Here is a 23,554-nt window from a genome sequence, read left to right as displayed (position 1 = left end):
ATTTATTTTTTTGCTTTGCCCAAGGGTCAAAGGCAGTCTGCAGAACCAAGTTTCAAAATCCATTTCCTGAGAAACTCTTTCAGCACTCCTGAACTGTTGCCCTACTGCCACTCTCTGGAGGCAGTCAGGAGGCAGTCAGGGGATGTTTATCTCTGCTCCCTGATGCCTGACTAACTATCACATAAGATTCTTGGGTTAAGATTCTTAGGTGCAGAAGATAATCACCAGATGCTACATTACAGTAAACTCTGTTAACCAGAACTTAAGCAATCGGAACTCTCAAGCAACCAGAAAAAAATTGAAGTACAGTAGTCAGTTTTTCGTGTGTTGCACTGTGTTTGCACCCCTGCAGAAACGTACCTTACATTTGTAGAGTTTTAAAAAGGAAGATGCAAATAAATTCACTCTCTCCCCAACCTGAGAACAACTCATACCAAACAAGTCAAATCACTTAAATTTCGACACTTGCTCCATACTCACTCAGTTTGCATCAGATTGACTTTGTTTGCATCAGACTGCACGTTCTCTCTCTGATCTCTCTCTCTCACACTCACACACACACACACACACACACACACACACACACACACACACACACTTCAGCTTTCATACATCTCTCCAATCTCTCACACAGTCGCTTCTGCTTTCATATATGCATTCACTCTCTCTCTCTCTCTCTCTTTATTTCTCTATTCAATTCATTCAGTTCCAATCCACTCAACATGTCACTGAAAACTGTTCCGCGTGCTATGCTTTCTAGTGGAAATTTAAGTTTAAAATATTATTATTCCAGCCAGGCTTTTAGTTACTCTATTTCAATATTAAAATCAAATCAATACAGTGTTTATGGTATAGTGTGTAGGGTACAGCATTTGTCAGGTCTGTTTTTAATAACAACTCGCAAGCAACCAGAAACTACACTTGTCCGGCATCTACCAATCCCCATGGGTGCTGGTTAACTGAGAGTTTACTGTATTCCCTTTGCTTTCCTCCCATTATGCAAAAAGAACATTTACTGACGTTCCACCATTCAGAGAAAATTGGCAGCAACAGAGGTATCAAAACTGCTAGAAAGTCTCATCCAGGATTTCCCACCAGACCAGCAAGGATCAGGAGTCTGTCAGAATTTTTTTTTCATTCTGAAAGAGTGGGAACCTCAAATTCATCTTGGACCTCTGTCAACCTGAATCAGTTTGTCAAACAAAGTTAGGGATGGTCACCGCTCAGTCCATTCTGGCTGTTCTGGGGAAGGATGACTTTATTTGCTTAATAGAACTTCAGGATGCCTACTACTTTGTCAAGGTAGCAAGGCAATCTAGGATGTTTCCCCACTTTCTGCTCGGGCCAGGTCCCCTCCCCCCATCTAGACTGGCTTATAACATTCACCAGGATCTGCTTATCCAATGCAGGGACTTCTTACAGCAATTTTCTCTCGCTTGGTTATCATTGTAAATCTAAAGAAAAGACAGCTGATACTGACATAGACAATAGGATTCATAGGGTATGGCCTGAATGCAACACTGACAGTTGCCAAACTTCCAGATACAAGGGTAGTCTTATTCTGTCACCAAGCTTCTAAAGTATCTTCTTTCTCAAATCTCCCAGCAGGGCTAATTCTTCGTTTCCAGGGATCGATGGTTGCATCCGTTACATTGGTTCCTTGGCAAGATTTAAAATGAGAGTATTGCATTGGGCCCGGTCTCTTCAGCGGTCAGTGCTACATCAATCATTATATTTCGCAATACATTTCTCTCCAATATGCAGATGTCACATCCTGGGGTGGTTCTCCTCTACACTAGTACTTAGCCCCCAGCAGCAATGGTGACCATGGATGCTTCCCTTCTTGAAGGGGGGGGGGGGGGCATTCTGAAGGGAAGATGATTCAAGGCATGTGGATGATGATAGTCCAAGCTTCACATCAATGCCTTGGAGATGAGGACAGTACTAGTGCTGCAGGCCATTCAGTACTCCCTCCCCAAGGGTGTGCTAGCCATCCAAACAGACATATTAGTGGTCCGCTGTATCATACAACAGTAACCCTTTCATGTCTGTTGTATTGGGAGCCAGAGGTTGTGGCAGTGGACATTGTCTTCACCATGCTTTCTGGTTGCAACACTCATTCTGCGGAGTTCCAGCATATTGACAGACAGATTATATGTAGTCTTCTGCCTCACCAGTGGTCCCTGAACTAGTCATTGGCAACTATGATCAGTTGCTGGGGCCAGCCATGCTGCAACCTCTTCACATCCCACATGCACACCACCTGCAGCAGCTACTTTGCCCTCATCTCCAGAGAGGGTCAGTCACTGAGGGATGCCGTAGTGCACAATGGACCCCTGGATCTTTACTTATTTCCATTTTTTTCCTCTTATAACCAAGATGTTCTTCATTCCACATTGCTGCAGTCCTAACTATTGGGTAGTCCGCTGTCCAGTCGGCCCGAATACCAAAGTATATGGCTGACGTCGGTCAGGGCGCATTAGACTGACGTCAGTACGTCAGGGTACTAATGCGCATGACCGACGTCATATCCTCAGTCTTTTTTGCCGCATGGTCCGATGCAGAAGCAATTTTGCGAGTGCAGGTTGGCGTTCTGAAAGTTTCTGAAGCCAGAGTTTCAGACCGAATCAAAGTTGGCTAAGTACCCCGTTGGGGAATATTTTGTTTTTCTTGCCTCAGTATTTAACCGGATGTCAGAAAAAGTGAATAACTGTATTTCTTGTGGGAAACAGATACCTCATAGGGACTACCATACTTTGTGTATACCTTGTTTAGGGCCTGAGCACGGCGTTGTTGGATGCCGCTCTTGTGCTAGATTTAACAAACGCACTATTAAGAGAAGGTTAGACTGTGCCAGGTTAGTGTTTGGGAAGCGTTGTAATTATAAAATGCCGCCGGATGCTCCGGCCGCTTCGCTAAAAACGCAAGGACAAAACAGCAAAGCCTAGAGTGGAGGAACCGACAGTCCCAGACGCGGGTTCGGAAGAGGGCTCAGTAGAGCCGGAGGTTTTGCCAGGTGTTTCTTTGGAGTCTCAGGGAGAGACTTTACTGTTACAGGATGTATCCTCTCAGGAAGTAGGCCAGGCTGAGGGGCTTCTCAGGTGGCTGTTCTTCCCTCTCTTCCTAAGGTGGTCAGAGCCTCCCTTCTGTTTCCAAGGCTTCTCTGAGGGCAGGCCGAGTTTTGCTTCAGTGGGGGTTTCTCCTAGTACTTCAGGGTCTTTGCCTAAGAAACATATGCTTAAAATGGCAGAGGATTTGATTACTATGATAAGGGGTTCTATGCCCCCTCCTGATAAGAGGCCTAGGGTGGAATCTGAGTTTGAGAGTTTTGAGCAATGCTCGGAGGCTTCTGAGTCTTCGGCTGATGACTTGCAGGAGTACCCTCCTTATTCTGATTCTGATGTGGATGATTCTACTCCTTCAGCTTCCTCCTGAGGATTTTTCATTTTCAGAGACTCTGCATTCCATGAGGGAGCATTTTAAATGGGAAGGTCAAGATTTCTCTGATTCCAGGAAAAGGCTTAGGGAATTCTTGTTTTTACCCCAGCACAGGCCTTTAGCTATACCTCCTGTTTTGAATGTGGTGGAGGATGTTTTTGCAGAGGCTTCCTGAATCCGGATTCTTTGCCTCCTGCCCCAGTTAAACCGGATAGGTATTATAGGGTGCCTGAAGCTCATAAGTATCTTTTAAGAGTCCTAGGGCAGACCCGAAACTGTCTCTCAGGGGCCTAAAGGTGTGAAGGCCTCAGTTGTTAAAAATCCTGTCCCTCCTGATAAAGAGGCAAGGGCTTTGGATAGATGGGGAAAGAAAGTGTATACTTCTTCCACTTTAGCCATGAGGGCGTTGAATTGTCAGTTTCACATGTTAAAATATCAGAATTATCTTCTTTCACAGTTGAAATCTAAGGTGGATGCTGTGGCGGAAGGTATTGAGTGTAAAGAGTTGCAGGATTTAGTTCATGTGTCTGAACAAGTGGGTAAACATTCCTTGCAATGTGGTTTTGATGCTGTGCAGGCCTCCTCCAGGGTGGCTGCCACTGGTTCTGTTCTTCGTAGGCACGCCTGGTTGAGAGATCAGAACTTAGCTGAGCATGTTAAGACAAGGATTTTGGATGCTCCTTTACAGTCTGATGTGTTGTTTGGTTCGCCTGTGGAAGCAGTTTTAAAGAAGATGGAGGACAAGGCTAAGTCTATGCAAACTGTTAAGGATTTTTGCAGGTGCAGCCTCCAAGTTTAGTAGAAATTGGCCTGCTAAGGGATGGACTTATCCTGCTTATGATTCCCAGTCTAGGGGTAGGTCTAGACGTGGTAGGGGCAGAGCTCAAGGTGCTTTTAGGCCTAGGACAGGGAGTTCACCTGCTCAGACTTCTGGTGAGGGCAGGGGTCAGTCCTTTCGTAAGCAGACCCAATGACCTGCCTTTTCAGCTGCCAGTACCTTCTCGCCTGGCGGCACCTCTAGGAGGAAGACTGTCTCTTTTCAAAGAAAATTGGGATTTAATTACCCAAGACAAATGGGTTCTGGATATCATTCACCACAGTTACAGGTTTTATTTCCATACCTTGCCTCCTTTCAAAGGCATGCCAGACATTCCTCCTCTACAAAGACAAGAGGCTCACAAGCAAATTTCTCAGTTACTCCAAATAAGGGCCATTCAGCCGGTTCCTGTGCCAGAAAGGGGCCTAGGATTTTATTCTCGCCTGTTCCTAGTACCGAAGAAGGGGAACACGTGGAGACCAATTTTGGATTTATCTATCCTCAACACTTATCTGGACATTCCCAAGTTCAAAATGTTGACGTTACAACAGCTTTTACCTCTGCTGGGCAAGGATCACTGGATGGTAACTTTAGATCTCAAGGAAGCTTACCTTCATGTGCCTATAAGACTAAGTTGCAGAAAGTATCTGCGTTTTCGCGCTGGAAATTCGCATTATGAGTTCTCTGCATTGCCCTTTGGCTTATCTACTGCTCAGAGTATTCACAAAGGTTCTGGCTCCAGTGATAGCTTACTTCAGGCTAAAAGGAATTCAAATCTATCCTTACTTGGACGATTGCCTGATTCTGGCTCAAGAAAAGGAAGACCTTCTACAGCATTTGGAATATGTCATAGCAGTGCTAAGATGCCTAGGGTATTCTGTGAACGAAATAAAGTCCAGTCTAGTACCCTCTCAAGACATGTGCTTTCTGGGTGTGAGACTGAATACAGCAGCCCAGATGGCCTTTTAACCCCGGACAAACAAAAGAATCTTTCCAGTTACTTCCATCAACTATCTCTTCAGTCCGGGCTGACTGCAAGGACAGTCCTTCAAGCCTTAGGGTTCATGGCATCTTGTATTCTGGTGCTTCCCAATGCCAAACTGCATATGAGGAAGCTACAATGGTATCTCAAAATGTATGGACACAGCACTGCCAGGATTTGGACACTGTCATTCAAATAATACCTTGCATTCAAAAGGAATTTTTGTGGTGGGCTCAGGAATGTCACCTAAACAAGGGACTCTCTGTGACCCGGCCAGAGGCGAGTCAAATTCTAACGACAGATGCCTCAGACATTGCTTGGGGAGCTCATCTAAATGGAAAGTGGATACAAGACAAGTGGCCTGCCAGACTACAGCATCTACATATCAACATGAAGGAGATGTTAGCAGTCCAGTTTGCATTAATGGCTTTCAAGAAGTTACTTCTTCCAGGGCAGGTGTTGATTCTAACAGACAACACAACTGTCATGTGGTACATCAACAAACAAGGGGAACACATTCTTACCCATTGTGCAGGCAAGCAATGATTTTATGGGAGACTGCGCTAAGCTTGCAACTAACTCTTCAGGCAAGGTTTCTGCCGGGAGCACAGAACTCCTTAGCAGATGTGTTAAGCAGACAAATCATGGATCCCCACAGTGGAAACTGGATCTTCATGTATTTCAAAAGTTGACAGTGTCCTGGGGAACTCCAGACATAGATCTGTTCGCTTCTCCACTAAACCACCAGCTGCCAAAGTTTTGCACAAAGAGGTTTCATCACACAGCTTGGAAAGTGGATGCTCTTTCTTTCAGTTGGAAAAATCTTCATGTGTATGCTTTCCACCTCTGCCTCTTCTTCCAAAGGTGCTTCTAAAGGTCAGACAAGACAAGCCAAGGATGATTTTAATAGCTCCAGATTGGCCTCGGCAGCACTGGTACCCATTACTGAGGAGTCTGGTAAAGAAGCCTCCATGGCCTTTACCCTTGATTCCACATCTGTTGTCTCAGAAGGACGGTCGCCTGCTCAATGTCAAGCTTCACTCTCTTCATCTAACAGCCTGGCATATTCTGTTTTGAAAGACAGCAGGTCTCAACTTCCTCAACAAGTTTTAAATGTGATTATGGAAGCCAGAAGACCTAGTACAAGAAAAGTGTACGCAGAAAAATGGAAGAGATTTTTATTTTGGACTGCAGCAAAGAATTTGGAGATTTCAGAGCCTAATTTGAGTGTGGCTCTTCAATATCTTACTGAGTTATTGGACAAAGGTTTGTCTTTCTCTTCCATTAAGATTCATGCTGCAGCAATTTCAGCTCACTATGATTGTGACCCACCATTGTTTTCACATCCTTTGTTCAAGCAATTTCTTAGAGGGGCAAAGAATATAAGACCCCCACGTAGAGCTCCTACTCCTGCTTGGGATCTCAATTTTGTGTTGGAGAAACTTACTCTACAACCTTTTGAGCCTGCAGCTACTGCTGAACTGAAATACTTGTCATGGAAGACTGCTTTTTTGTTGGCCATTACTTCTGCAAGAAGGGTTTCTGAGTTACAGGCCCTTATGGCGGTTGAGCCTTTTTGATTTTTCATAAGGATAGGGTATCATTACGCACTAATCCTTCCTTTATGCCTAAAGTGGTTTCTAGTGTGGCTTTAAACCAAACTATTCATTTGCCTACGTTTTATGCAGATCCCCAAAATAAAGGGGAAAAGATTTTGCACACTTTAGATGTACACAGGCAATTGCGTTATTATTTGAGCAGGACTAAGGATTTTAGGCAGTCTCAGCAGTTGTTTGTTTCTTTTGCTTTGAGTTCTCAGGGCAAGCCTGTGTCAAAACAAACTATTTCTAGGTGGATTGGGTTTTGCATTGCATTTTGTTATTCCCATCATGGCAAGGAGATTCCAGCTGGGATTAGGCCTCATTCCACTAGGGCTACTGCCACTTCAACAGCTTTTTAAGGGGTGGCAACTAAGGATATTTTGGAGGCAGCTACTTGGAGTTCAGTGCATACTTTCTCTAAGCATTACCACCTTCCTCTCTACTCTAAGTCTAGGGCTGGTTTTGCCACAGCTATTTTGCAAGGCATGTTATCAGCTCCTGCTTCCTTATGATTTGCCAGCCTCCCTTACCTCTGCTTTGGGATTCTACCCAATAGTTAGGACTGCAGCAATGTGGAATGAAGAACATAGTACAGTTTTGTACCTACCATAAATGTAGATGTTCAAGGATCCACATTGCTGCAGTCCAATTTACCCTCCCTCCTTCCCCTCTGTGTTTAGGGGTGGTTGTGACGGTGAGGTTATATTCTGCTAATTTTGTATATTTTGTATATATATATATATTTTGGTGCAGATATGTTGGGAGTTTTTTGGTTTTTGGCCTTATCTTTTCAGGGTCTTCTGACATCTGGGGCAAGAAAAGACTGAGGATATGACGTCGGTCATGCGCATTAGTACCCTGACGTACTGACGTCAGTCTAATGCGCCCTGACCGACGTCAGCCATATACTTTGGTATTCGGGCCGACTGGACAGCGGACTACCCAATAGTTAGGACTGCAGCAATGTGGATCCTCGAACATCTACATTTATGGTAGGTACAAAACTGTACTTTTCTACTCTCCAGTGTAAGACAACAGTGATTCCTGTTGCCCCTTTCAGGCCCTGTCAGGTCTGGTTCCCTTTCCTTTGGCCTCATCTGAAACATCTTCCCTGGGTGCTGGATCCTGTCCCAGGCTTTCTTTGCCACTCTGTGCCAGCTGCAGTGAAATTTGAAAGCCCCTGAAATTAACCTCATGGTTCCACCACTTCTAATGATGGCTAAAGATGCCAGGCTTTCTTTTTCAGTTATTCTCATTCTGTCAATATGAGAATGATTTACAGATGTAAGTGGAAAAGATTTATCTGGGCTGCTTCTAAAGGTTTAGACCATTGCACAGCAACCTTGGCATCTAGTTTTTCAGCAATCAAGGCTTAGCTATCAGCTGTATTTAATTTTCATGTAGGGAAAACCAGAACTCCATTGTTCCTTTGAAACTTTCTAAGGCTTTTTAAAGGGAACTTTTCTTAGACCCCTCTATCAGCGATCCATTTCCTCCATGGGATATTATGTTGTTGCTTAAGGCCCCTAATCCATCCTCCTTTTGACTCAGCAGCTTCAGTAGACCTGAAATTCTGTCTTGGAAAACTACTTTTTTAGTGGCCATCACTTCAGTTAAAACAATTTCTGAGTAACAAGCATCATCTTTCAAACCTCCGTATTTGATTATAAAGACAGGGTATCTCTTTGGACAAATCTAAATTTTCTTCCGAAAGTGACTGCTCTTAACCCCAAAGTATTTATCTACCAGTTTTCTTTCCAAAATTTTCTAATAAAGGGAAATAAATTTGATGAATGTTCACAGTCTAAGGTCCTGTTTGCATCATACCAAAGATGTTAGGAAGACAAATCAACATTTTTCTTTCCTTTTCCAGGACCAAATTGGCGTTTCTAAAATTATTGTCCAGGTGACTTTCTGATTATATTGCTTTTGTCTTTAAAGAAAAAACATTGTCTTTACCACACAGACCAAAAGCCCATTCTACCTGAGCGGTGGCAGCCTCCTCTGCTTTTTGTGCCAGACCGTCAGTGCTGTAGGCTGGCAAAACTTAGTCACAGACAATGCAGACTATGTGAATGTCTGAGAAGACACCTGTAGAAAAGTGGAGCTGCATAAAGGTGCATGCATGGTACAGCAGTAGATAAGTGGAGTGACCTAATGATGAGCCACAAAGGAAGCAGGTGAGCCAGAAGTGGTTATGGTCTAGAGATATCCTTGTCAAAAATGGGAGAGGAGAAGGAAAATACATAGCTAACTTGCAACGTAAATGGAAAGAGGAAATGTACCTCATTGATACTATGTTACCTACAGTGTTTGGTACATTTTTGCTAGGGGATAAGAAGCACAATGTCCCCTTTTATCTCTGTGATGATTACTGTTTTTTGCAACCATGGCTCATTGACGGAAGTTCCATAATATTTCACTTTTGTCCATGCTTTTGCATATGTGTACTAAACGCATTCATCTTTGTACAGTCCTACACCAAGACTTCTTGCTTTGAGGCAGGTGGATATTTAACAGAGACTGCTTATTTTTCAGCACTTGACAAATTGGTTATTTTTCTTTAACCCCTGTTGATAGCTAGGAACAGTTAAAGCTTATTTTATTGTGCGGTTTTTCATTTGCACTGCTGTAATTGCATCACCAGTAACAAATATTTGGAGATGACTTGTGATAGGTGGCAGAAATTTAGTATATATCAGAATTGGTCATCAAAATGCTAATATTTTGATACTGCCTGTGTGTTATCTGGTTGTTAAATATTATTTTTACCTAAGCTGGCAGAAAAATTAAAGAATGGTGCTACAAGACTGTACATGTACCACCGTTTCCAGAGAAGTTCTTAAGAAGTTGTCAGTTCATGTCAACATTTGTCTTTAGGTGTTGTATATTTTTGTGGTGGGCACAACAAAAATTAATAAATAAATGACTGTCAGGAGACCATTAATCTATTTCAGTGTGGTTATATAACTGGGTGACTTCTCAAACTTTGCTGTTGAGGTCACATAAGGTTGGCAGACTTCATTTCAACAGCAGTTACGTGTGTCTTTAATGCACAATGGTTATATGCATTACTATCAGTGACTTCAAAGTTTATTTGAGTGACATGTCATGAAACAAATTTGAGTTGAAATGTTGTTTAAAGATCATCAGAGGATTTATTTTACTAATCTGTTCCTTTATGGGGCCAAGCTGCCCAGCACCACTGTGCAGGGCACTGTGCTATCTGCACCCAGTAACTTTGATCTCTGCAGACATTGCAGCTCCTTGAAGATGAAGAGATTTTCCCCCACTTAAGTGACCACTTCCAGTGAGGCACTCTTGGTCCAGTTTTGCAAAATTAAGATTTGTGCACTTGTCCGTCGCATGACTATCATATTCTTATTTGCAGCTCCCGAGTAATCTCTTTTAAAGTGCATAGTTGCATATATTAATAAGCCGTTAGTTTTGTTCGTTCATTTAATGTGACTTGTTTCTTTTGTGGCATTTCTTCCCACCTTCAACCCCTCCTCACTGCTACATATTCTATAGTGGGAATGCTGTGGAGCTTTTGGAGCAGAAGACTGGAATCTTAACGTCTACTTCAATTGTACAGATGCTAATCCAAGTCGAGAACGTTGCGGAGTGCCATTCTCTTGCTGCACTAAAGACCCAGCTGTAAGTATAGAAGCTGTCGGAAATCTGAAACTTTGTTTCATTTTATACAAAATACATGCTCAAAGCGTTAGCGACAGCAGAAATTATCGGCTTGTAGCGGTTTTATTTTATATCTGTCAAAGTCCACAGAAAGAGTGGTATTTGCACTGATGGACAAATTCTTGGAGCTCTTCTTAAGAGGTTTATTTAAAAGCCAGGATTTTTCATCCCTCTTTAATTTTAAATAGGTAAGATGGTTTTAATGCAGTAATTTTAAATATTGTTTCGATTACAGTAATGGTGATAAATGTATCGGTGACTTTTTTTCTGAGTAGGAAATAGCTACAACTTTAAATCTATTGATGCCAACATAACTGCAGTGTGCTGTTTTATAAGAAAAAAAGAACCCCTCTGTGAACAGTAGCTGTTTGCATTAACTCCATTTAAAACTGGTCTGCTATTCTGTCACACATTTTCCACAAATATTCCATGAGATACAGTTCTGAACATAGCAAGAAGCATTTGCTTGTCTGTGAAAGCACTTGTGACAACCTTTATTAAACTTGTTTTTCAGTACTCCTGCAAAAATGTAAGTTGTGGAATTTGTTTACATTTTATGTCTTTGTTTATTCTGTATTAATTTTTCTTCTTTCTTTCAGGAAGATGTTATCAATACTCAATGTGGTTATGACGTAAGGATAAAGCCGGTAAGGACCGCTTTAGGTTTCATACCTTTTTGCTCAGCTTTTCCTTCTGAAGGGCTGCTTAACCCTCAAGTGGAGCCAAACTGAAGACTGCTTCTTTTCTACCAGCCGTCTGCTTTTTTTTTCTTTCCTGAATACATCTAGAAATGTCTTACAATAAATGTAGATGCATTTGTAGTGCCACAGCGTAGTCTGTAGCATGAGGGTAGAAGGCAAGGTATTTTCTTGTCGTCTAAATGTTAGTATGGAGAGACAGGAACAGTTGAATACAATTAGAGGATGTTATATATGTTCCATACAATGACATTCACAAAAGTGAAGTCCCTCTCTCTCTCTCCACACACGCGTGTTTGTTTTATTTTATTTATTTTTACATGGCTTGGATCAGCTGGGAAGAGGCCATTTGTAGAAAGGCATCAAGGAGAAAAGCATCTGGTGTGTAACAAATCACTTATCAAAATCAAAACTGTTTGAGAGCAATGGACAAGTACATAGTAGAAAAAGAACTCAAATGTAAACATTCTCACAGATATGTAAGAAAAGATGTTCTGTAGTCCTATCTCGCCTTCATTCTTACACATGGGTTCGGAGCTGATCCTCTACTCCGACTCGGCCTTTTTACAAGCTCAGTCTTCTAGTTGGCTCGTGGCTAGGTAGATATCCCATGGTGCACCAGTACAATCCCCAGATCTCGTTTGCCGCATCGACGAGTTCAGATGTGCTTCTTCTTGGCCGTGGCTAAGTCTAACACATTTTTCAAATTTTTTGACTAAATGTTGCTGTTTTTCATATTTAGATAGCTTATTATAACTGTTATTAGAGCCCTTTTGTAGTTTCATAGTTTTCAAGTTACTATAGTTCTTTCGGTGTTAAGTATCTCTGAGAACAGTTGGCCATTGGCCTTCTTGTTCTCTTTGATATCCTGCGTGCCAGTTAGTTTCTTCACTGTGGTTGTGTTATATATTTATATACCCCTAGTTTCAGATATTGTTGATATTAGTGCTTGTAGGCGCCTTTGCACGTAGTTTAGACTGTGTGTGCATATTAGATAAAGCTTCTCAGTATATTTTAGATTAAAATAAATAGATTGAAATATATACTTTTGCTTGCGGGGCTCCGCTTATTGGATTTGCAGTTAGAACGGGGTTTTCTCTTTACCTTCATTCTCTTGTTTTGCATTATTAGAGATTGTATTTTTTCTCTGGTGTGTGTGCGATTCTTTCCTTTCTAGGTCCGTTTTGGTTAGAGGACCTAGATTTTCTCTCTCCTTTACCAGGGCTAGGCACGTTTAAGTTAGAGGACCTAGTCCTCTCACTTTCTTCTCTGTGTGTCGTGTGTCCGATTGCAATCTTCTGTGAGATGTCTAAGGAGGTTAAGGATCATAAGCCATCTGGCTTTAAAAAGTGTGTTAAATGCTCACAGAAGATGTCCATAACGGATGGCCACAGTAACTGCGTATACTGTCTTGGGGCCATCCACTTACAGGAAACATGCCTATTTTGTCACTCATTTAGTGCCAGGGTATTGCAGGAGAGGAAAAACAAACTAATTTTAAAAGGTCTCCTTAAGCCCTCCTTTGAGGAAGATCTGGCTAGTTTTTCCTCCTCTGCTAAGTCTCAAGGATTTAAAAAGGAGAAATTTAAATCTTCTAAGAGGCCCTCCCCAGTGCTTGCTTCTCTGTGCGTCGGCTAAGGTGAGCTCAGATCCTGCATCTGTCTCGGAGCCGATGGCTCTGGAACAGATGGCATCCTCAGTCTCCTCGGAGCCGGGGAGGTCTTCTGAGCCAGAGAGGTCAGCATTTGAGATGATGAGGAGTGTGCTGTCCCGATCATCAGCTCCTACCAGGGGTACCGACACTCTTTCCCCTAGGGCACCTACTTCTGTCTTAGCGCCTACTCCCTCTCTGGACAACAGAGTCCCGCAGCCTCAGGAGCCACTGGCTGGTGGCCCCCATTCTTCGAAGACCTCCTCGGAATATCCTTCTGAGGAGCCCCCACAGAAGAGAAGATGCAAAAGGATGCATGTAGACTCCCAGGAGGAGTCTCTTACCTTGGACACCGACCTCGAGGAGTCAGAAGGTTCCCCCAAGTCGTCCTCTGATGATGTCTCCTTTGTAGACATCCTGGAGATCCTTAAGCAGAGTTGCAGCTAGCCCACTGTCACCCCTTCTAATGAGGAGTCTGTGTACCTGAAGGCTTTCAGGTCTCAACCTTCAGCCTCTTGGTGTCTCCACCTTTTGACGAACTGTTAGAGCTTGTTAGTCAGAAGGTGTGGGATGCTCCTGATGCCGTGGAGCCAGTCCCCAGGAGACCAAATAAATTTCTGTCAGCTCCCAAGGAGAAGGAATTTTTGTCAAAGGGTGTTCCCATAGATGCCATGGTGGTGGCAGCTGCCACTAAGAAGGAGCTAGCAGAGACTTCTTCTTCTGTCCATCCGCCGAATAAAGAATCTTGAACGATGGACAGATATGGGAAGCATATCTTTTCGTCAGCGGCATTTACTCTTAGATCGCTGAACTACCTTACACACTTCAAGAGGCTTCAGAGAGATCTCCTTAAGGAGTTAGGAGAGACTCTACAAGGTACATCCACTGAGGGAGTCCCTGAGAAGGTGTCTGCCCAGTTGTCCACCTTGAACTTTGTCATCTCGTCCATGAGGCTCATCTCTTATGCAGCCGATGGAGCGAGCAGAGCAGTGGGTTCAGGAATTTCCCTAAGGCATCATTCCTGGATGCGCTTGTGTAATTTTGAGGAACCGTTCAAGTCTACCTTTACCAATGCCCCCTTCAATGTTTGTTCATTGTTTGGACCTAAGGTAAAAGACACACTCACCCGGTGTGAGCAAGAAGGGAAAACACTCTCTGCTATGGGAGTATGTTTTACCATCCCCTCTAGATCATACCCTAAGGGTCAGATAGATGGAAAATGTGATTCAAGAAGTCCCAGAGGTTTTTCCAGGATGCGCAAGGTGACTCCTCCTTCAGAGGCAGAGGAGAAGGAGAAAATGGTAGATGTCGCCCTAGAGGCAGGGACGGACTGCAAAACCAAGGAGGCTGGGATTCGTTTCGGGGCCAGCCCTACTAGCGCTCCTGATGTGGGGCCCGACTGTGCTTCTCTGGAGCTGGTCAGGGGTCGCATTTCTTTGTATCCGGAAGCCTGGCTAAGTATCACTCAAGACAGATGGGTACAAAAAATTATCACCAGAGGGTTATTCCATACCCTTTTCTCTGCACCTCATGTTCCCAAGAGGATCCTGGATGTTCCACCCAATCACAGGGATCAAGCAACTGTAGAGGTCAACAAGTTGCTGGCAAAAAGAGTCATCCAAACCGTCCCCACAGACCAAATAGGATTCGGAACTTACTCCAGATTCTTTTTAGTGCCAAAACGTACAGGTGACTGCAGGCCCATCTTGGACCTCAGCAAATTAAACAAATCCGTAAAGAAGGACAAGTTCCGGATGGTGACACTGCACTCTATACTCCTGTTACTAGGGAAAGACACTTGGATGTGCTCAGTAGACCTCCAAGAAGCTTACTGCCACATAAAAATGGACAGGGCATCAGGGAGTCTTCTACGCTTCTAGCTGGGAGCCAGTCACTACCAATTTTGTGCTCTGCCCTTTTGTCTCACCACAGCCCCCAGGGTGTTCAAGTGTATGGCAGTACTGACAGCTCACCTGAGATGCCAAGGATTCCAGGTGTTTCTGTATCTGGACAACTGGCTCCTGACCGCCTCCACCAGGCACCTACTTCTTCAGACCAGGGACGCTACTGTTCAACTTTGTGCCCAGTTGGGGATTACTATCAACTGGGAAAAATCTGCCTTATTGCCCTCTCAATTTGTGAGTTTTTATAGGCGCAGAAGTAGACACAGTAGCCATGTTGGCTCGTTTTCCAGTAGAAAGGGCACAGAATCTGGTTCTTCAAATCCACTGTCTTCTCCCCACCGAAAAGTCAAGGCAAAGACTGTTCTGAAGCTTCTAGGGACCATGGCTTCTACCATACTACTAGTGCCGCTAGCCAGACTACACATGTGGATTCTTCAGTGGCTTCTGTCATCAAAGTGGTCCTTTCAACAACTACCCTTAATTCATCACATTTTGCTGACAGACTCTTGCAAGAAGGACCTCACTTGGTGGATTCAACCCAATCAATTAACCACGGGCACGCCATTTGTTCCTCGCCAACCCATTGCCACTGTGACCACGGATGCCTCACAGATTGGGTCGGGGGGAGCATTATTTGGGCAGGACTGTCCAAGGCACATGGCAAGATCACGAGGCTCACCTGCATATCAGTGTTCTAGAGATGAGGGCAGTGCTCCTGGCATTGCAAGCACTTCACGACCTTCTTCCTCTTGGGACGATTGCAATACAATCAGGCAACATGTCGGTAGTATGGTGTATTAACAAACAAAGCAGAACTAGATCATACCCACTGTATCGAGAAGCCATTCAATTTTGGAAATGGGTGATATCTTCCCAACGCTTTCTGGTGGCGATGCACATCCTGGGGACAACCAACGGGATAGCTGACAAACTCAGCTGGGCAATTTTGATGCCTCACGAGTGGTCTCTGAAGCAGGATGTGGCGGAGCATATTTTCCACATATGGGGACAGCCTTGCTGCGATCTCTTTGCCAGCCCAGTCAATGCCAAATGCAGCACCTATTTCTCCCTTATCTCCCCTTCAGGGGAGTTACCGAGAGACAAACTTGGTCTCCTTTATGCTTTTCCTCCCTTTTCTCTCATATCCAAGGTGATTCAGAAAGTGAAACAGCTGGAAAGAAAACTGATCCTCATTACTCCTTACTGACCTCGACAGGTTTAGTTCCCCTTTCTCGGGCCTCACCTCCTAGACGATCCATGGATTCTGGGCCCAGTGCCAGATCTCTTGATGCACATGTCAAGTTCGCTTCACCCCACCTTACATCACCCTCAATTTGACAGCTTGGCTGCTCCAGTTCCATCCCTAGTCAGGCTTCATGACTTCTCACCCTCCGTGACTCATATCCTTACGTCCTCTCATAAACCCTCCACTAGAAAATTATATTCCAATAAATGGAGGAGGTTCTCTATCTGGGCTGAGGAAAAGAATATTGACCCTTATACCGTTTCCATTCCAGTGGTTTTGGAATTTTTGTCTGAACTTTTCCACCAGGGATCTGCGGCTGCCACAATCAAGGTTCAATTGGCAGCAAATTCTAATTTTCACCTAGGCCTACAAGATTCTAATCTGATGTCACATAGGTTGTGCAAGACCTTCCTCAAAGGTGCCACTTTAAGACCCCCCTTTTCAGGAACTGGTTGCTTCATAGGACTTGAATTTTGTGCTGTCCAAATTAACGTCTCCATCTTTTGAGCCTTCTCATTTGTCACCTTTGAAATTTCTGTCTTGGAAAACTTGGTGGCAATCACATCTGCTAGACGAGTGTCAGAGTTACAAGCACTGTCTCTCAAACCCCCTTATCTGATATTCCACAAAGAACAGAGTATCTGTTCATACTAATCCGTCCTTCGTCCCCAAAGTCTGTTCCCATAACACATTGAACCAATCCATAGAACTTCCGGTGTTCTTCCCTGATCATTCCAATGCAGCAGAATGCAGGTTTCATCAGTTGGATGTTCATAGACAATTATGTTTTTATTTGCACCGGACCAAGGAATTCAGGAAGTCAGACCAATTATTTATTTCCTTCTCCGACTCCAGATTAGGTCTCCCAGTTTCCAAAGTGACCCTCTCTAATTGGATCTCTAGCTGTATAGCTTACATTTACACTTCTGATGGTAAGCCTTTACCTTTCAAAATTAAGGCTCATTCTATGAGATCTAAGTCTACCTCTGCAGCCTTGCAAGCCAGGGTCCCACTTGATAATATCTGTACAGCAACAACTTGGGCTACCCCTCACACATTTATTACTCATTACAAATTGGATTTAACCTCCAGGGGTAGAGCATCCTTTGGTTCCACGGTACTCAGGAAAATTTTTCCTTGAGCCACCCAAGAATAAGGTGCTAGGGACGCTGTCCCATGTGTAAGAATGAAGGTGAGATAGGACTACAGAACATAAAGAAGTTATGTACTCACCATAACGTTCCATGTTTGTAGTGCATCTCACCCTTCATTCTTATGAACCCACCCACCTACCCCCATCCTGGAAGTATCTGGGGACAGAAAAATATTGCTATTATTATTCACTGGAGACCTTTTATTATTGGGTTCTTTTTCTATGATTATTATTATTTCTTTGAGTTAGCAGCAAACAAGATCTGAGGATTGTACTGGTGCACCATGGTGTACCTATCTAGCCACGAGCCAACTAGAAGACTTTGAGCTCGTAAAAAGGCTGAGTCGGAGCCAAGGATCGGCTACAAACCCATGTGTAAGAATGAAGGGCAAGATGGACTACAAACATGGAACATTATGGTGAGTACATAACTTCTTTTTTATAAAATGTTCAGCCTCTCTCAACAAGTGTTCAAAAAGAAAAAAGTGCTAATATCCTATTCATGTTAAGAAGGTAAGACCAGATGTTCTTCGTGTGTCACTGTTGTAGTCCTGATTGTTGGGATTTCCTGCCGTGAAAGCCCTCTGCTGTCCCGACTACCAGAGAAACTTATTTTGCCTCCCAGTCTGGTGGACGCCTTAATCGATGTCAGTACGCTCCGGTATAAAAGGACCCATTCCTCTGTCGCATCTAGATCCTCTTGGCTTTTCCACTCTGATATGATCAGATCATTAGGAGTTTTCTCAAAGCCCAGATCCAGCTGGGGATCTTTACTTCTCCGACCTGTGCTAGATCCATGAGAATACCAACCCCAATACCGTAGCCACCTCCCCTGACCTGACCTTCGGCTTTGGAGTTGCAGGGGCAAACAATCCCAAGTGGACCGGTGTTGGATCACAGAATATCCCTTTCTTCGACTCCAACAGTGTCCTAGACCAGCTCGGCTGTGGGTCCTTTGGAGCGGAGTGGGTCCCGGATCTGAGATCTTGGGGCTGGTGTCTGCTCTGACGTCCCTTCCCCTGGGGACCTTGGCCTTCGACAGCTCGGGGCTAGCGCCTTCTGGAGGTGTTGGATCTGGGATGACCTCGTCCTTTTTTCCCTTGGCCGCTTCGGCTCTTGGAGGTGGGAGGGCAGGTTCTCCCTGCATTGTCGGTCTTCCAGATGGCAGAGAGGGCATTCTCTACACCTTGAGACACTGTCCCTCTTCCACCAGGCCCTACCCAATCCCCTGCAGATCAGGGCTTTGCTCTCATCGGTCTAATCCATGGTCAGCCGCTCCTAGAGAGTCTCCAGCCTACCCTTCAGCAAAGGGGTCCCCCTGTCTTCAGAGTCATCTCCAGAGTACCCCCCATAAGAGGTCCCTTGGAAGCGCCAGTGCAAGAGAAAGCACCTAGACTCCCCTTTGGAGTTATTGACAGAGGACATTGATTATGATGAAGGGGAAAGGTTCCCCCAATCTCCATCCAGTGATATTACCTTCAGGGATCTCTTAGAAATTCTGAAGTAAAAGGGTGTCTGGTCTTCCCATCCCCCTTCCTTGGAGGAGTCAGTATTCCTGGAGGCACTTGGGATGCACCCATCTACATCCTGGGTGACCTCCCTGACAGACCAGCTCACTGACCTTATTGCCTCGTGGGCTTGGAAGGAGCCTGACACCATGGACCCCATTCCCAAATGTGCAGACAAATATTTTAGTGCTGCCCTTAGGACTTCTCTTTTTTTGGAGTAAAGGACCCCTTTAATGTGTTGTTCATTAACCCCCCTTCGGCTCCTCCTTATTTGGCCCATCAGTAAAAGAAACTCTCATCCGCAGTAAACAGAAAGGCAAAACGTTATTTGCCATAGGGATCAAGATGTTCTTCGTGTTTCACTGCTGCAGTCAGCCAGCCTGCATACCAGAGTCAGTGTTTTTTTGCGTCGGCTGCTGTTGCTTGCTGGCTGACATCAGGTCATCAGTGCTATAAAGGAAGGCAGCTGACATCATTACTTCAGTCTTTCTTACCGTGGAGGCTGTAGCAGAAGCAGTTCGCAAGTGTGCCACTCTTTCGCTACCAGAGTTCGAATTACAGCTGAAAACGTCTAAAGCTAAGTACCTCGTTGGGGATGCTTTTTTCTTGCACTAACCAATGTCCGCAAAAGTTAACAATTGTCTCGCCTGTAGAAAGCAAATACCACACTGAGGCTTCCATTCTTACTGCATCACTTGTTTAGACTCTGACCACGAAGTCCCCCGTTGCCAGTTCTGTGCCCTCTTTAATGTGAGAACCATTTGTCAGAGTTCTTTTTGTAGCCAGGTATTTTCGTCTTACATCTTCGCTTTCCGAAATGGCATCTGTCAGCCAACAGTCTGTAGACATTCCAAAAAAAGTAAGGATAAAGCTAGAGACAAGACCACACAAGACTAAGCCTTCTGATGATGCTACCACTAAGCAGGTTGTCAGTTCTCTGGAATTCAGTGAGGTGCCTTTGCAGTCTCTGATGCCCATTTCAGTACCTTCACAGGCCTCTACTGAGATCCTTTCGGAGTCCGGTATGCCGCAGAAATCTTCTTTGTCTTCCGAGCCTTTGGTTGTTTCTGCCTCAGTTGGATCCGGAGCCGCGACGCAGGCACCAGTTTCTGAGGAGGTCTTTCGTACTACCGACTCTAGACAAAAAGTAACATCTTTTCCTCCGGCTACGGTTTCTCTCAGGCCGATGGATAGTCTTAGGCCTAGATGCAAGGCCACTCCTAAGAAAATTACCTCTAGCCACCATTTTACCCATCTTCCACCACCCCAAGCTCAAATGCTTAAAATGGCAGAGGATCTTATCACCCTTATCAGGGGTAGTCAGGCCACACCTTCTAAAAGGAAGAGATCCTTCCCCTGAAATACTGACAGAACAGGATTCTGAGGAGTCTGATTATTCAGATTTTGAAGAGGAGCAACAACCTCTTACTGCTTATGAGGATTCAGATGCAGAGGAATCCATACCTTCTGCCTCCCCACCAGAAGATCTTTCCTTTGGGGAAGCCCTTCAAACCCTCAGGGAACATTTCCACTGGGAATCCCAGGACTGTCCCTCAGTCTAAGTAAAGATTAAAAGAGTTTCTAGATCTGCCCCAGCACAGACCCTTGGCTATCTCCCCTGTCTTAGAGGTAGTTGATGAATCCAGCTTAACTCATGACACCATCCCACCTGGTCCCAGAAAACCTGGCCGGTACTACAGAGTACCGGACTCTCACAAATACCTGTACAGAAGGCCTGCTGCAGACCCGGAGGTCATTACATTAGGGACCAAAAGGAGCTAAGGCTAGTTCTGCAAAGAATCCTACTCCTGACAAGGACAGCAGAGCTCTGGACAAATGGAGTAAAAAAAGTATACACCTCTGCAACCTGAGCTATCCAAGCACTCAGCTGTCAGTTCCACATGCTAAAATATCAAAAACACACTTTTGAACTCTTAAAACAAAAGATTTCTACCTTTCCTGACTGTGCCAGTTCGAAAGAGTTAGCAGATTTACTGCACTGTACTTGTCAAGTGGCTAAACACTCTTTACACTGTGGATATGATACCCTAGAAGCCTCAAGCAGGGCAGCAGTGTCAAGATCTGTCATTAGGAGACATGCATGGTTGAAGGAACAACCTTTCCCTGATCATGTCAAATCTAAATTACTTGATACACCAGTGGATAAGGACCGCTTGTTTGGAGAAAAAGCAGAAGAGGTGTTTAAAAAGATGGAAGACAAAGCAAAATCTATGGAAACAGTGAAAGATTTCCTTCAGGTACAACCTCCTAGGTTCAGCAGGAATTTTCCCTCAAAACACTGGTCCTTTCCTGTACCTAGAAGACAGGGGCAAGGTAAGTCCAGCAGATACAGACCACCCAAACTCGTATCCCAGGGACAGCTAGAGATCCAGTGGACGGCTTCCACTCCAGAGGCAGGGAGTTCTAAGACATCCCTGTATGTGACAAAAAACTCTCAATGACTCCCTTTCTCCTCTCTGCCCTCTTTTCACTCACCAAAAACTAGGAGGAAGGCTCTCCCTCTGCAAAGAGAAGTGGCTTTTTGTAACAAAGGACCAATGGGTCTTAAAAATAAGTTCTCAGGGATACAAATTCTCCTTCAATGAACTCCCAATTCCAAGAGGGTACCCAGACCTACCTCCAAATCAGTGGGCAGAGGCATTGAAACAAGTCCAAACTCTCATATCCCAAAGGGCAGTAGAACCTGTCCCCTCAGATCAAACAGGAAAACACTTTTATTCCAGACTATTCCTTGTTTCCAGAAAAGAGGGCACTTGGTGCCCCATCCTGGATCTATCCATTCCAAAGCTAACTATGAAAACAAAATAGACACTAATTCTAAGGACAACCACAAAGCATTCTATAGCTATGCTAAGAATCTCAATGGCAACACCCAGATCTGCTCTGAGTTACAGCACAACGGCACGAAAATTACAGAACCAACTGATATTGCCAACATCCTGGCAAATAGATTCAGTGCTAACTTTACCCTCCCACCCCCTAAAGGGCCCATATCTACACAGGAAGAATGCAGAGTCCCTGTAATCATAACTATGCAGGTAAAAGCTGCACTCTCTAAAGCCAAAAACACAGTATTCATGGGACCGGACAACATCCCAGGCTGCATTTTACCCGAACTTCAGAACGAACTGGCTCCCCACTTAAGCACCATGTTCAATAATAGCCTTGCATCAGGCTTTGTGCCCACTGAATGGCGCACAGCAACAGATATCCCACTCCACAAAGGGGGAGCCACCACTGATCCCGGGAATTATCAACCTATTAGCCTGACGAGCCTGGTCTGCAAGGCCGTGGAACATATCATCATGGAACTTATAAACAAAGACATTGGTAACCTCCAAACTCTGGATCCCACCCAGTTCGGGTTTGTGAAAGGCAGATCATGCCTCCTGAACCTGATCGACTTCTTTGAGCAGTCACCAAAGCCATAGATGAGGGTAAGGTGGTTCACACAGCCTATCTTGACCTTGCCAAGGCTTTCGACACCATCCCTCATTCTGGAATTATAGCTAAACTCCCTAAACTATATATAAATCCCTACATCACAAGATGGGTTGCCTACTGGCTCACTGACAGAACCCACACTGGAAAAGTTGCAGACACCAAATCTGACCTCACAGCAGTGACAAGTGGAGTACCACAAGGTTCCGTCCTGGGACCTCTCCTGTTTGGTATCTACTTCTCTGAAGTACAGGCTAACACAGAAGGCCTCTGGCTAATGAAGTTCACAGATGACTGCAAACTAGGGGCCATAGTCAAATCCCCAAATGATGTGGACATCCTACAGAAGGGCCTCGCTGAGACAGATGCCTGGTGTCAGAGCCATGGCCTCAAGCTCATTGTCAAAAAGTGCAGTGTCATCCCTTTTGGTAAAAACTCTGTACCCATGAACCACCACATAGGCAACAATCTACTTAACACCGAATGTGTGATGAGACCTTGGGACCCAGGTGGACAGTAGTCTCTCCTTTGATAGTCACATCGCCATAGTAGTCAGGAAGTCCTTCTACGTGGCACACTTCATCATAAAAGGGTTCTCATCTAGGAAAAATAGGTCATTGTTCCCCTCTACTTGACACTCATTAGACCCATTATAGAGTACAATGCCCCTTTTGAAATGTACCTCACAAGTACCTCACAAAGAGGATTACTGGCCTCAAACAAATGCTCTACACTGACTGCCTCAAAAAACTGAAGCTTTACTCCGTAGCTTATCGCCTACTCCGAGGTGATCTCTGCCTAACATATAAAGCTATGCCAAACCCAGAGCTGTTGGACATGCTACACCTAAAGAAATCCCAATCCCTCCGAGCTACATGCTCTATGGACCTAAACCTTGTCACCACAATAAACAGGACATGCTGGAGGGATAGATTCCTGTCCCAGAGACTTCCCATACTCTGGAACAGGCTACCCATCTATGTCAAGCAAAGTTCTTCATTAGCACTCTTCAAGAAAAATCTTGAGTGGATAGGAAATAGGAAATACACCCCGGGGATCACTTCTGTGTCTCTGCTCAACAGTGGCACAGGAAAATAACTTTCTTGGGTGGCGTAAGCCAGGAAACCTTGTTGGCTAGGCTTACATAGGCCCTTAGGCCGATAGCCTAGTACCTACCTATGAACACCTTCCTGGTGGTCCCCAAATTCAAAATGCTAACTTTGCAGCAGCTGCTGCCTATGATGACAAGAAAGGGTCTATATTAAATCAGCGAACACGTAAAAAAGCAAACGCTGATTTATCAACCCCATGTAAGCGAAAGCTTACAATCCCGAACAAATCGCTGTTCCACAAAAAAAATAAATAAAAATAAAAACTTCCAAACATTACATAATTGTG

General features: G+C 44.5%; 1 protein-coding gene across 1 annotated transcript in view; it reads left to right on the top strand.

Moving 5' to 3' along the window:
• Nucleotides 1–23,554, top strand: part of TSPAN5 (tetraspanin 5) — a 730,663-nt gene that overhangs the window by 626,743 nt on the left and 80,366 nt on the right. Inside the window, exons 5-6 of the mRNA XM_044061023.1 lie at nt 10,370–10,495; nt 11,134–11,181. Of these exons, the coding sequence (XP_043916958.1) occupies nt 10,370–10,495; nt 11,134–11,181 (174 nt within the window). The remainder of the gene's footprint in view (nt 1–10,369; nt 10,496–11,133; nt 11,182–23,554) is intronic.

This window comes from Protopterus annectens, chromosome 2.part0 (genome assembly GCF_019279795.1).
Source record: "Protopterus annectens isolate FY-2018-M chromosome 2.part0, PAN1.0, whole genome shotgun sequence".
In the NCBI taxonomy this organism is placed as follows: Eukaryota; Metazoa; Chordata; order Ceratodontiformes; family Protopteridae; genus Protopterus; species Protopterus annectens.
Note: the sequence above shows the minus strand (reverse complement) of the source record. Positions and strands in the feature narration are given on the sequence as shown.